The following is a 15601-nucleotide window of genomic DNA, read 5'->3' as shown; positions in this document are numbered from 1 at the left end:
GCACGAATGCAAGTCATCCGAATGTGCACTATGTACACAAGTTTTACCTCCAAACTCACCTGCAGCAGCAAGCAGGAGGTAAACAGCTCCACTAGGTCAGCGCAATAACCAAAAGTTTCTTTTGTATGTGGTATCACGTGGGCAGAAAACGCTCCATTAATCTTTAACCTTTGCTATAACTCTGCTCTCCCTTGGTCTTTGGCTTTTCTCTGATTCAATTTAAAAGAAAGAATGGCATGCAAAAGAATCATACTAGATCTAAAACTTTTAACATATTTTCACAAAAGAATACTTATACTTCAATGAAGCACTAATAATATTTGGAAACGGTACAAATGTGTAGGTCACACATGCGTCATGGTGTTTTAATGCATCAGTTAAAATTTATGTAAGTGTTTTAAAGCATTTAAATGCCTTGTATATACAATATGTAACTTTAAATACCATAGACTGCATATCAAAGATGGCCAAAGAAATTGTGACATCATAATGTTGAGCAAAGTCCAGGGTGAACATTTTCACCTTCACTATGTTCCCGTTTTGAAACCAGATGTCACAAGCTACATGCGTGCAGAGAATTGTTAATCACATGCTGAAGCAAACTGTGGTTTATGCTTCTTTCAGACTCCAATAAAAAACACAATTTACAAAGTGAACTTCATGTTCCACTTCATGTGGGACTGCTGAACTATACAACCAGAGGAGTCGCCCTCTGCTGGCCATTAACAGAAAATCATGTTTAAGGGACTTCCACATTGGATTCTGGATCTGTGAACAACTTATAAAATCTGTGTTGTAGAAGCAAGTCTTGCCACTCATTCAGTTATCTAAATTAACTTTATTGTGGTCACCAGAACATAAAATTGTTATAATGACATATATGTCATATAAAAAAACACATGCTTAAACAGTTTGTTGACTTTTACGCTTTCACCACCATCTTTGCTGATGCAGAACTTTCCAGTATGTTTTATTTCTAATCCTTTCAACTATATTTTAACTGTATTTTAATATCTATTAAAATATGCTTTGGGGTTGTCTACCATATCAGATCAGAAGCTGGCAAGTGGTTGCTGGTGGTTGTTGGTACTATCAGTCACACAGAAGGTGCTGCTCCAAAAACATGCTTATGATTGCAGATTGTTGCTGTTCGTTGTACTTTGAATGGAAGATGCAGAATTGTCTACAACACCCTCCAACTAATAGTAAAATTGAAATAAAACTTTTAAAAGTGCAAAAAACATTCACCTTCAAAGTAAAAGTTGTGCCTCTGTGTTCCAGACATGTTTCAAAAGGTGGTGCTTTTATTTTGAAGACGGATTTTCTCTGTTTGTGCTTTTGTTGCATTTTTCACAGTTTCATAGATGTTTGGAGAGACTTTGGTGAGTGTTTGCAGTCGGTGTCTTCCATGCAAATTACGGTCGACTGCTGCAATCTGCTAGAGAAGAAAGCGATTGCAAAGATTTTTGTGGTGCAGCAATTTGCACTTCTTTGTGACTAATTTCAGCAACCTCAAGCAACCACAGAGAAACTGGTTGAGGAATACAGATTTTTCCCTGGCAACCAGTTTTGGCAAATGGTCACAGCAAAAATGGCAGATAATTGGTTAGTGGTCACTTCAATCTAAAACTTCAACAGGCCTTGATATTCTCCTGATTTTCTTTCGGCTGTTCTCTTTAGGGGTCACCACAGCGGATCATCTCCCTCCATCTTAACCTATCCCTAGCACCTTCCTCTGTGACACAACCCCCCTGCATCTTTGAACCTCCTCTGTGGTCTTCCTCTTCCTTGCTAGGCAGTTCTATATTCATTGTAATCCATTTTCAATAAATTAAATTGAGTTTAATTTATATAGCACCAATTTAGAACAACAGTGGCCTCAATCTGCTTTATAATCTAAAGACCCTACAATATTAGACAGAAACCCCAACAATCAGACGACCCCCTATGGTCAGACAGTTGGCGACAGTGGGAAGGAAAAACTCCTTTTTAACAGGAAGAAACCTGCAGAACCCCCGCAAGGAGGGAAAGCCTTATATTCAACACATTTATTACTATTCACATTTTTTTAATTGTCTTTCAAAATATTTAAGATAAAAACATTGTTAATGTATTTTTTAGCTAACAATTTTAACTGTCATGCATGCTATTAGCTAATAATTTCAATTTCGTGTCCATTATAGTTACCCAACAGTTTAATTTCCTTATTTATATCTTTATTATTTTTCTTAAATGTCTGTATAAAACTTGAATTTCTTTTCAATAATAATGATCATCATCATCATCATCATAATAATAATAATAATAACAAGAATAACAAGAATAACAATAATAGTAAATAATCATGCATGTTGCTAGGAGGTAAACAAGTGGAGGAGGGGAGCATTTAAAACCGAAGCTCACCTTTGTGAGAGGAACCGGAGGGTTTAACTGTAACAAGGTAACAATGACACCATTTTCTGCTCCTATAGTGCATTTTTTTCTTTTTCTTCTTTTTTTTTCTTTAAGTAGGCAGGACCGCGTCTGTTTTTGACACAGGGGTAAAGAAAGGGCAGTCACGTGACCGCGCGGGGTATATTCGAGGCGGGTCGTAAACAGAGCAGCAGCAGCTGCGGAGAGCAGAGCCGAGCAGACAGTCCACAGGAGCCCAGCTGACAGGAGCTCGTCTCCCGGTTTCGTGTCCCTGCGACCCACCCGGCCTTTCGGGCTATAAAATCATTTCTTTCCAACTTCAGCTACAGTGATAGCTAAGTTTGGAGAGGAGAAAAAGGGAGAAACGCCGTGTCTTCTTTTGTTTTTTCCGGTTATTGTGTCAGTTAGGTGCAGAGGTAGTCGGAGTCGACCTCCTTTTGCATTACAAAAGGGGATCTAGCAGAAAAGAGAGAATATATATTAGACATATCAAGCCGGTTGTTTCTATCTGAAGAGCTTTAAAATGGATAACTCTGGAACTAAAAAGACGTGCATGGGTGAGTTGTTTTTCTGTTGCAGGAGAAATTACTGAATATTTCCCAGGAGAGGAGCCTGAGTGTCACAGATGGGTATCGAACACCAGCTGTAACATGTTTTCTCCACAGAATCCACCCGAGACTTCTTCACCTCGGCCAAATTTCTCATCTACATGGGCCACGCTCTGTCAACATGGGTGAGCACACACTGTTTATAACCAGCATTGTATTATAACCATGCTCATGTCCATCTAACTGACATCACACAGTAAATGTATGCATGTTCACCTTGATGACTATATTTATTTGTGGCCATCCAGTGTTAAATCAAACCTAATGCGTTATTAGTTTTGTTATTGCTGTTTTATATGTCATTACAACTGTGCAAACTCACTTATTTTTGCACCTGCAGCTAGCCACACAGTACTCTATTTACAAATAGCTTTAAATATCTGAATATCTGAATTTAAATTCCTCAGGGTGACCGGATGTGGAACTTCGCTGTGGCAGTTTTCCTGGTGGAGCTGTACGGGAACAGCCTGCTGCTCACTGCCGTGTATGGGCTGGTGGTGGCTGGCTCGGTGCTCCTGCTGGGAGCCATCATCGGGGACTGGGTGGACAAAAACCCCAGGCTTAAAGGTAAGTTTAATCTGGGTTATGTGTGGCACTTTTTGGCTCAGTTTGGTGGGCTTGAATTGGGTTTATGGCAGTTCTTTTTGCTGGTCAGATGTCACAACACCTCTGACATTTGGCCCATATAAGGGCCAGGACCTGTAGCTTGCCCTGAGTCAACACCGTCAGCCAAGGACAAAGAAAACTGTAAATAGTTACTGCAGTCTGGGATGTAAAACCAGGTGTTTGACTGTGAACATGAATTCCCTTGAACACAGACATTTAACAGTTAAACTGGAAAATAATTACACAGAAGAATTTGGCAAAGACATGAAATGAGCTTCTTTGCACCATAATGAATGTGTTGTGTCTGATCAGATCTCTGTCCCTAATGCCTGTCGTGGTCTTTCCACAGTGGCCCAGACTTCGCTGCTGGTCCAGAACAGTTGTGTCATCGCGTGCGGGGTCCTCCTCATGCTTGTTTTCCAGTTCAAAGACCAGCTCACGGAGCTCTACAATGGATGGATTCTGGTAAGATCCCCTGTCCTGTTTCAACCTGTTTTGGTGGGGATTTGCACTGAAAGCATTTTTACCTCCTTTCTTTAAGCTGAGGTTGAAACGTTCCTACTTTCACTCACTGATGCGAGTTCCCCTGTCAGTGTGATTTATGGAGTGAGCACAGCTTATCCACAGAGGATTGCAACAGCTCCACTAGAATTTTTTAATGTTCATTTGAACTCAAGTTAATCATCTTGAAATCATAAACTTATTATAAGCAAATCGATGAACAAAATCTGTAGAATTTACACTTGAGTATTTAATGCTTTAGTGGTTTTTTTTAAAGCAGTAGAAAGAGCCTGTTTCTAAAATATTTGTGGGTGTAACCTGTCTTATCAAACGACTATCAGGACACAGCCTGAAGTGGACTCCCACAGATACTTACTGAAGCATCAAAAATAGTAAAAAAAAAATTTAATAGAAAATTTAAAAAGAAAGAGGCCTATCAGATAATTTATTCTAATGCAAACTAAAAGCACCTATTCACTTCAATATATCAAATAATTCAAACACAGTTAACAGCGGAAAAACAGTAAAATGTGAAAGTGAAAATGAGTAATACACATAATTAGTTTGTAGTACACCAATCAATTATTTAGATATTTAAACTTTTTTTCTTTCAAATCTAATCCGGTGTACACATGACTGCTGATGAGTACAAATTTCTCTCTAACAGACTGAACTTCTGTTTTTATAATAAATAAGAAATCAATAATTCCTCATTTAAGTTTCCTCTTTCTCTCTGCTCATGATTTCAAGGGAAAGACCCAACAGTTAACACCAAAGCAAGTTAAAATTTCAAGACATAGCAGTATTCATATTTGCAAAACTCTTTCTATTGTCATCAGTTCCTCCTTAAAATAAATAACGCCGCTCTTGAGGCAGTTGGACAAAACATGGCACTTGAACTGAGTTTACATGAAGTTTATTCTGAATAAAATCAGTCAAATCCGAGAAAGGTTCCCATAGTTCAGTGAACCTTGGGAACCTTACATTCATACATTCATACTATGAATATTTTCTAGGCCCTCAGAGTACACAGGAGTGGGCCCGTTTTCACTCTGTTAAATGAGTTTTATCCCAAATTTCTAATCCCTCATAACTTTTATAAGTACCAATGATATTCACATTAAAGTTCTGTTAAAAACTGTACCTGGATCAGGTAGCACTACTCATGTCCGTTAAACCATTGGTGCTCATTTAAGGGAACAAGGTAGGTCTGAAAAATTAATTAAGGCCTTTATTTTACACAACTGAAGTACTTGTAAATTACACCATCACGTAGCAGCTTTTGTCTTCTTCAGGATGTAACTTGAAGAAGCGAAAGCTGATAAGCTTTGGTGATAAGCTGCTACGTGTTTCATAGCAAATCCAGCACCTTGTACTACGAAAGAGTTTATCATACAAAGCTGGTTATCACCTCAGACCTGCACGTTCACATGATCATATGACTCGTCCAGAGAAAGCAATCCCTATGAGTGTCACCTACTCCAGTCAGAGACATTATCACATTATGATCAAATGGTGATCACAAATCTCTAAAAAACATTTTTTTTTAAATATAACAGCAAAACGCAACATTGTTGTTAAAAAGAAACAGTTAATGCAGAAAACCATTATTCTGATCTTTAGTGTACAGAGCAGTAAAATAAAAATTTTAATTACACTTAATTATTTTCTGGCTGAGGCTGAGGGTTTTTTTTCCCTGCTGTGGAGTCTTTACTATTTAAGGGTTTGAGAGTAAAGATTAAATACAAAATCAATATTCAAATGTAGTTTACACATTAGATATGATGTCAGCAATTAAAGTGGAGGTGTCCTGGTTATGATCAAATGTTAACGATTAAAGTAAAATAAAATTGTTGTAGAGTTTTGATTGCCAACAGATAAAAAAAACAAAATGAAATAAAGTTGCGTCAAAAGATCTATATTTATCAGGGAAACACAAAGACATTAAAATGCTCCTATTCTCCTCGTAATGAAATCTTTTAGGAATGGTGATGCTGTTTTCTGAAGATTGGTCAGTAGGAGTTAATTTCATACCTGTTGGTTTTCATCTGAAACTTAACGTGCTCTGGAGCAGGTTACCATGGCACGTTAAGACGTAAATCACCTTCATAGTACTGTACAAAAATGAGATTTTTTTCCTTAGATTGTGACACTTGGAGTGGCTGTGAAGTTGACTTATTTTTAGTTTTAACAGAGTTTTTCAGCCCTGAAAATTTCAGATGTATATCTCGTTTGATTATGAAGGTATGAGGGCTCAAAATATTGGAAAAATCCAAAAATTTGAATACAGGTTCAGCAACTCTGAAAACATTCAAAGTGTGCTGGTAAAGATTTGCTTTGGATCAATTAAATAAACTAAGATTGAAATAATTAGCTGATTCTGAAGGAGTCATGTGGAGGATTACTCAGATTTATTTATTTATTAATGCATTGATCCAAGAGTGTCCACATAAACTTCTCTGTAGCTAAATCTGTACCTGACTTCAGTTTTTCTCCCTGAATGCAGATGTGAAGCATTACAGTTAAAAAGTGAAACACTTCCAGGAGAAAGTCAGCAATGACTTTCTCTAAAGTTTGATTTCACTTCAAGACGAATCTTGAATCTTGAGTAAAGGGGGTTAGAAAACAAGTAGATTCTCAAGCCTGCAGTAGATTTAACATACGAGTACATACATACTACAACAGGAAAGCTACTGGGGACCAGGTGTTTCAGTTATTTCTTTTTTACACTTGTTGAGCTATGTGACTAAACAGGAGCTCCCTCACTGTCAATATTTTGATCTCCGCGATCCAGAGATCCAGAACTGCAAACTGTTCAAGTTTCCGTTCATCACAGGAGACGGGTTTGGGTGTCGGGTTGAAACACAGAAGCCCTCCAGCGTTGTTCTTTTGTGTTTGAAGTATCTGTGGGAAAATGGGGCTATTTCTCTAGCGGTCAGAGAGTTCAGAGGGCTGGCTGTTGTCGGAGTGCTGGTGGAGGTGGTGAGAGACTGGTGAAACAGGAGATTTAGTGTCTTGCTGAACGCTGTGCAGTCAGCAGGTTGTTCAAGGCCAGTCACATGACACAGAGAGAAATGTGGCTGGGCCTGCTGAAGCATTTCTGTTTTTTTATTGTTTCTATACTGACCAGAGCAGCTGTGTGAAAATGCATGCACAGACCCACAAACAGAGTCTGCTTCAGAAAAATGTGCAGTTTCTGCTGAAATTTTTAATTTTAACTAATGATATAGATTTTTTTTTCAACAGGAAGTTATTGATTTGACACGTAGTGGGAACGGTTGACATTTGATTTCATTCTTAAAGAGCTAATCAGGTCGGATTTTGAGAGTTAGAAAAAGTTGAGAAACTCATGTTCCCTTTACCCTTGACACCTTCTGTTGAGGGATCTGGTCCATGCTTTGCAGCCAGTTAAAATGACCCACTTTTTGAAGACAAGTTCCTGAAGATGTTCATCACTGTGACAGATTCCATCTGAGCTTGTTGGGCTTCATACTCTCAATTGACACTCAGCTCACACTGCCGTCTCTCTATTATCCACTGTGGTGTAGCCAACATTGACATTTTTCTAGTGTTTGTTTTTGTAAGTTTTGGCATTTACTGCAGATTGTAGCGGAGTGCACAACCTTATGTAATTTATGTTTAGCCTCATCGTATCTTTAATAATTACTCTGGTGGTGTTTCCCCTCGGTAGACTGCTTAGTGGGTCCGGGTGATGCCCCCCCCCCAGGTTAGTCAGGACTAGCTTCCCTGTCATCAGACTTAGACATTTGGGGTCAGTTGGTGTCTATTCAGTATGTTTTTAGATGATTGAACACTTGCTGGGAAGCTTTTTCTGCCCTTCAGTCAGCTCTAGCCTCTATCTTTTGTTCTCCCGTCTCATATTTCCTACTGCCCCTCCCCCCTTAAACCGTCACAGCAGAAACAAACATGACCATAAATGACTGCAAAATGGAGAGTATAACCCTGTGATAAAATTTCACAAAGGCACAAAAATTAGGCAAGCTAGATAAATAAAAACATGCATATTGAATCTTTTTTAAAAAATATATTTATCTGTTCCCTTGGCTAAACTGTGCAGCTGTACTGGAACAGGAATGACTACTTTGGACCCCTCCTCCACCCTAGAAACAACTCCTTTTTAAGTCAAAGGTCAAATCAGTATGGATCAATACAGATCCATCAGTGATGAAACATAAATGTCTCTTCTAATGGGAGATTTTGTCCCAGTATTTTAAATGGGAAACATGGAAAAGGGGACCATAGCCCAGAAAAAAATCGGTGAAATTCAGTGATTTAAAGGGATGACAGGTAAAATAAAGCTTAAGACAGCGCTGTCCAACAGATCGAGAAATTAAGTTAATGGTGTTAATTCTTTCATTGGAAATCCAAAGAGTTGGAGAATCAGTGCTAAAGCTGGCTCTAGCTATCCTCTAAAAAGCAACAGTGGACTCATGTGTACTTTCTCTGACACTCCAACCAAACCCCGTATTGGATTTAGATTCAACCACATGCTAAATAGGCAGATTTTCATAAACCAGAACATGCCACGAGGTACACATCAAGCTTGGGACTGCAGGCTTTTCTTTTTGGGTGTTCCAAAAAAGATGTTAACCTGAACTCGAACCTGAATTCTTGATGGGTTTATGGATGACCTTGTAAATGTTAAACGTTAAATAAAAATCATAATCTAAAATAATAATATATTATTTTAGAATATATAAAATAATCATGCTTTAGTTGAAGGCAGCTGGACTCCTTTTAGGTGTTTCATGTCATCTGAAAGGCTGAGGAGTTGCAGGTGTTTATCTTCTTATAGGGCTGTGATCTTGGAAATTGTCAAGACACGCCCAGACGTGTGAGGACGTTTGTGAGTCATTAAGGTCACAGTGGTGGAGGTGTGAATGGCAGCTCAGTTGCCTAGGAAGGGATCTCAAGATTGTTTTACAGGTAACTGATAGCTGGTGACATAGGCCACCAGTTCGGTTCAAGGATAGCCGCTCCAGTTGAACCTAAATTGTCTCCTTTTTTCCTCTGAGTTTGTTGGTCTTGAGGAGATTGTGTAAATCAACATAACTCAAATATGTGTTCATCGAAAAGGACTGAACTGTGTAGCTTTGTGGCTTAATACTGAGGTTTTTGGACTACAATGGAATTCGATGACATGAGGGAGTTAGATCTATCCGATTCTTAGTTTTTCATGTTTCATGGGAGTATTTGTCATTTTATCACACAAAGTCAGTCCAAATATAAAACTACTGTTACATTTTTTTAATCATTTTCAGACAACTTGCTACATCCTGGTCATCACCATCGCCAACATTGCCAACCTTGCCAGCACGGCCATGTCCATTACCATCCAGAGAGACTGGGTGGTTGTTGTAGCAGGTCAGGACAGCAGCAAGTTGGCAGGTAGGTGTTTGCTATCGACTGGTGGCTTATCTTCAGATGTAGGCCTCATATGATCTGTTATCAGGTCACATGTTCAGCTGGGAGGACTTTGAACCCCGGATGCTGACTCGCTCACATTTCTTTTTCTTTTTTTTTTATGTCACTGCAGTTTTCCATTCATTGTGACAAGCTGCTAGAAAGATTTGGTCACATGGTGCACAACACTTTGAACTGGTTGACCCTTATCAATCCGCTTGTGCTAGTTCTTAGTTTATATTACTGTAAACACGAATTTTAAGACCATAATCAGCTTTTTTATATCAATGTGTTAAATTAGCTGTTAAACTAACTAGCTTCTACTTCCACTCCCTTGTCAAACAGATATGAATGCCACAGTGCGGATTATTGACCAGCTGACCAACATCCTGGCTCCCATGTTAGTGGGCCAGATTATGGCCTTTGGCTCTCATTTCGTTGGCTGTGGCTTCATCTCTGGCTGGAACCTGTGCTCCATGTGTGTGGAGTACGCACTGCTGTGGAAGGTCTACCAGAAGACGCCCGCACTGGCTGTGAAAGCTGGACAGAAGGAGCAGCAGCAGGAGCTCAAACAGCTCAGCCCTACAAAAGGTAAGTGCAGCATTATCTGTTTGTATCGTTGGGGAATAAAACTGACTGTGTTTTAGATTTGGTAATCGAGAACCTCCATTATTCTGCCCTTTGACAGATTTGGAGAATGGCCAGAGTCCCGAGGAGTCATCTCAGCCACTTATGAACGAAACCTCCGTTGTTGCCAAGTCTGACTCTCCCAAACAGCGCAGCTGTTGCTACCAGATGGCTGAACCCGTGCGCACCTTCAAGGCCGGCTGGGTGGCCTACTACAACCAGAACATCTTCTTCGCCGGCCTTTCACTGGCCTTTCTTTACATGACGGTGCTGGGCTTTGACTGCATCACCACAGGCTACGCCTACACACAGGGCCTCAATGGCTCGGTGCTCAGTCTGCTGATGGGAGCCTCGGCCATCTCGGGCATCTGCGGCACCGTCGCCTTCACTTGGGTTCGCAAGAAGTGTGGCCTGATCCGCACTGGCTTCATCTCCGGCATGGCCCAGCTCTCCTGCCTCATACTGTGTGTCATCTCAGTCTTCGCTCCTGGAAGCCCCTTCGACCTCAGCGTCTCACCCTTCCAGGACCTCTACACCCATCTGATTGGAGAGAAGACCCTGCCTGAAGCTGTCCACAGCCTGACCGGTGGAAACATCACTATGCCTACTACTGCCGCACCAACCCAAGAGCTGCCACCTATGCAGTCCTACATGTCTGTTAGTCTGCTGTTTGCTGGCGTAATTGCTGCTAGAGTTGGTGAGTGAAGTAGTTTATTTTTTTTCCCAATCTGGGAATACTTGCTGTATTTTAGATGCGGTGCAGAGATTTACCAAAATGGATTAGTACGCCAGCTATTAGTGGCCGAGTCCAGATGGAGAAGAATACGTCTGAAATCAGGAGTCAGTGGACGTTTGGAGAATTTTAAAGGCTTAAAAAACATTGTTAGTTTTGACTTGCATCTCTCTCTTATTTCGACTGTACTTTTATGCTACACTATTGTATTTCAAGTCGTGCAACAACAGGGTCGGTCATACTGTTGTTTGATAGGTCTTCCAAACAAAATTTCTATAAAAACACCTGCTGGAGATGATCAGTGTAGGGCCAGAAGCAGTTATTAAGTGGACTCCAGGGAAGGTCTCACTGCACATTATAGTCATAACACTGGTAATAAAAAAGGTCCACGCACCCCAAAGTGCTGATGTCCATTTTCTTAGGTGTGTTTATTTTATTCGTTAGGAAATTGGAGTGTTCAACTGCTGCTCATGCTTTATTGGCATGTTCATTTCCTCTGACCAGATAGCAAATTTTCAAAATTATCACTTCCAGACAGGTGACTCAAGCAGCTTGACAAGTTGGACTGTTATATAACTTGTAAGAATGTCCCACAGGACCTCTGCAGTATCTGCAACCTTTGATGCCAGTAATATTGCCTCATTATTCCTAGTAGAGCTACTGTTGAGTACTGAAGCGGTTTTATTATGGATATAAAAAGATTATTAGAGCTGACTGTTGATCTTTGCCTCTGCCCTGCAGGTCTGTGGTCTTTTGACCTGACAGTGACCCAGCTCATCCAGGAGAATGTGATCGAGTCAGAGCGAGGTGTGATCAACGGCGTCCAGAATTCCATGAATTACCTCTTAGACCTTCTGCACTTCATCATGGTGATTCTGGCCCCAAACCCAGAGGCCTTTGGCCTTCTGGTCATCATCTCTGTCTCCTTTGTGGCCATGGGCCATATGATGTACTTTCGGTTTGCCTTCAGGAGCCTGGGCAACCGCCTCTTCCTCTGCTGCTCGCCGGAGCAGAAGGTGGAGGCAGTTGACAATCCTTCACTTCCTACCACCGTCTAATCCCATTAAAGAGACTCTGTCCTGGGTACATACATCTCAAACCTTACACTAGCCCTGCATCTTATTTATCTCACTAACATCTTAGCTTGTAGCTGGCAGAGTGCTAACGTAAAGCGTAGACAACATGCTATCGGTAGCCATTAACCATTAGCAGTAGCAGAGGAGTAGAAAGTGTTAGAAAGTAGTGAAAGTTTAGATAATGCAGGGGTTTCTGTAGCGTTTTCAGTCTGGGAGTCAGATGAGCGCCTCAGCCATACACCTATGGATCCACGCTCCTTAACACATGCATGCGCTGTCCAACAGGGGTCCATCGCTTCTGGGTGCTGTTGGAGAAATCATGGACAGTGCAGTGTAAAATCCTCTCCACCTAACAGCCCGCATGTAGCTGTAAAGATGTCTAAAAGGTGCTTCAGCAAAAAAAGGGCAGAATGAGAGAGAAATCTCATAGAGGAAGCTGAGATCCTGACAGTCAGGACGCCACTCGGGTTGCCTCTCAGTTTGGGTTCGTTGGTGCTGTCGCTGCATCCGCTCACTGTTCTCTCATAGACTTCTTTCTGTGCTGGCTTACATATATATACACGTGTGTGTGATGAGCAGGTTGTGGATACTTTTTATTTAACCAAACAGAAAACTGGGATCTTGTCTCTTTAATGTGTGGTGTTGAGCATTTAGCTGTGTTTATTCAGGAAATGCAGGCGGTGGTTTTTGTAATGACTGTATCATCAGTATTGTGTTGTGTGCTTGCAGTTGTGCCATATGAAACACAAACATCCTATGCACCCTTATCAATAGCTCGCAGTTACCAAAGTTAAAGTCCATACATGGCTTAAAAGGAAGTGAGGGAAACCAGTTTTGGCTGTCTAAGCATTCCAAATATACACAATATTTTGCATCCAGTGAAAATCTTACTGTATCTGAACCCACTTGTAGATTGTATCTAATCTTTTTTTTCTGGTAGTTTACAATTATATGAAGATGTGTTAGGGCCGTTCTAGGATTGTGGTGAATTTTTGTGGAAAGAAACTCCAAGACTAAAAAGCTGTAAAATCACACTAAAACAAATATGAATATACAAAAACACAAAAGTGCCAGAAAACGGACATCACTTACGAGGAAAAGAGAGAAAAAAAAGTTGTAAATTTATGGGAAATACAATTTTTGAGAAAGTTGTCTAGAAAAAAAGAGGTCATAAATATGTGAAAAAATTACAACTGCATAATAATCTTCTGCATAATCACAAATGCAGAAGAAAAGTCAAGATTTCCTGAGATTAAGTAATAAATTAGTCAAAGAAATTTAGGTATTCTTTGAGATTACAAAACTACCTCTTTAGTCTCTAAAATTTACATTTTAAATTTGTGAGAAGAAACTCTTAAAATTGCAAATTTATCAGAAAAAAAACAGTATTTTGACATTAAAGAAAAAATTCTTTATATTCTCTAAAATAAAAATAAATTTATTGTGTGTACTAGAAAAATATATTTTTTGAGAATTTAGTCATACATTTATGAAGATTACAATTGGACTCGAATGTGTTTAGTTTAGTTCTCTTAAAGAAGTTGTAAATTTATGATCTGGAAAAAATTTAAAATCTGGAAAAAGTCCTAATGATTCTGATTATAATGTTTTTAAGCTAAAATTAATGAGAAATTAAAACTCTTACAGAATATTAAGATATACAGTGTTGTATAGATTTACAACTTTAATAAAAAGAAGATATATCCAAGTTTCTTTCCAAATTTCTTTTTACATTTATTTTATTTCATTTTTTTCCCTCAGAATACCACCCTTACCTCCACAAGTTTTGTTTTTTGTTTTTTAAAACTTGAACGGCTCTAGCATGGATTCATATGAACATCTTAGTCTTTTGAGTTCTCTGGAGTGATTTTTTTCCAGTGATTGTCTATAACTCAGGCACTTTACGTGATTGACTTCTGTCTTTACACCTAATGCGTGATCAGGCATTAGTTCAATATGATTTTGCACAAATCTGAAGTCCCGACTTCACCTAAAACCCTCCGCACCATGCACAGTAATGCGTTCTCTCTTCAGATGTCGTTGTTTGGCGGGAGGGTACTACGGCACATATTGCAACACCCAGCACTACTACCACATGGTCATGAGGGAAAAATAACCTACCCGAGTTCCTGTGAAAAACAGCCTCGGTTTACCTCAGGCGCTCCCACGTTTCCTCAAAAAGCTACTCAGGGATCTGAGTCAGCAGGTCTTATCTGAAATCACTTTATGGCACTAAAACCCTCAACTTTTATTCAGCCGGGGTTGAAAACGTACCCATTTAGGGATTTTTGGCGCTTCTGCATGCCGTTTTTGCCATGAAGTGATTAAACAAATTAAAAAGTTTAATTTTTTAATGAATGTTTCCAGACCTTTACAGAATCACTATAATACAGAAATATCTATATAAAGAGCGTAGCATTGAAAGCCCCAAAGGTCTATTTTGTTCCCCGTAGAGTCAACCCTTCAGTTGTAAGTGGAATAACATGTTGTCTGCTTACCTTGCATTTTTACCTGTATCCTTTCCACCTCTGAACCTCCGAAATTTCACACGCCTTAATGGAAACCAGACTCGCCACACTGGCCGGTGCTCGCAGATGAAAAGGTTAACCACAATTCCAGCCGCGGAGGGTAGACGTGTTTGGGTTGGAAGGCGAGTTAACCGCACCAGGTGTGGGAGAACAGAGGGCCATTTTGTAGGGCCCGTGAAACAGGATGGAGGAGCTTTATTTTCATGTTCCACCTGCTTCACATTCAGTCTGCGCACGGGAACAAAAGCAGCTCTCAGAACAGGTCTGCTGATTCAGGAATATCCCACATGGTCATGAATGCTATATTTTCTAATGTAAATATATTTAGCTGTGAGTCGATACAAACTTAATTGGAAAACAGAAAATCAGAGTGTATACTGTTGTTGTGCTGTTTGAAAACTTTTTTTTTTTTACATTTTTATATATGTAGTGTCAACACTTTGTGATTCTTTTTTCTGTAAGCTGTAGTTCCTTTTCATTTGAGCACATCTGTATTTTATTGCTTTCATCTCTTTCTACAAACATATACATATAAATAAAACTCTATATATCAGTGTTATTGTAGTTTGATAGAATAAAAGCACCAAATCATTAAGAAATCCTTTTTGTGTAATAATCACACTCCCCTGAATATCAGGAGGTTTGTATTGGTTGTAGTGCATGATATGTCTTAAATAAAGAAAACCTTTACAATCACTTCTCTGTAAAGTCGTGTTTGTGTGTGTGCCAGTCTTGGCCTTGGCTGCCACTGTGTGAGGTCACATACCACAGCAGAGTTAGCAGCTAATTTCCTTTTTCTCCAGGCAGCCGGTGCTGAACTGAGCCAGGTGACCTGAACTTCAACACAAAAGAGTGAGCTGGATTTGCACAACATGAGCAACAAATGAGCATTTGAGGCTCAGGCACATTAGCGAGCTTCAACTTTAATGAGGGTGGCCTCATCACTCAGCGTCCTGTAGCGCGTCCTGTCCTCGCTGCTCGGCACTGTGCAGCCTGAAACCCATTTGCCATATCATACCAGCACTGGCAGGTCCACCACTGACACCCTGTGCTTTTCATGATGATGAGATGAGAGCAGATTTTCTA

General features: G+C 39.9%; 1 protein-coding gene across 1 annotated transcript; it reads left to right on the top strand.

The window, feature by feature from the left end:
• The first annotated feature begins 2506 nt into the window (after positions 1 to 2506).
• Positions 2507 to 15211, top strand: slc40a1 (solute carrier family 40 member 1). Its single transcript, XM_086266686.1, has 8 exons — positions 2507 to 2969; positions 3078 to 3145; positions 3428 to 3587; positions 3976 to 4091; positions 9410 to 9536; positions 9897 to 10142; positions 10240 to 10875; positions 11653 to 15211. The coding sequence occupies exons 1-8, from the start codon at positions 2936 to 2938 to the stop codon at positions 11967 to 11969; spliced, it is 1704 nt and encodes a 567-aa protein (XP_086122812.1). The 5' UTR covers positions 2507 to 2935; the 3' UTR covers positions 11970 to 15211.
• Positions 15212 to 15601: the final 390 nt, after the last annotated feature.

The sequence above is a fragment of the Aulonocara sp. 'chitande type north' Nkhata Bay genome, linkage group LG16 (assembly GCF_057382095.1).
Source record: "Aulonocara sp. 'chitande type north' Nkhata Bay isolate Kocher_YH1m ecotype deep benthic linkage group LG16, A_spYH_male_GT1.1, whole genome shotgun sequence".
Lineage (NCBI taxonomy): Eukaryota > Metazoa > Chordata > Actinopteri > Cichliformes > Cichlidae > Aulonocara > Aulonocara sp. 'chitande type north' Nkhata Bay.
Note: the sequence above shows the minus strand (reverse complement) of the source record. Positions and strands in the feature narration are given on the sequence as shown.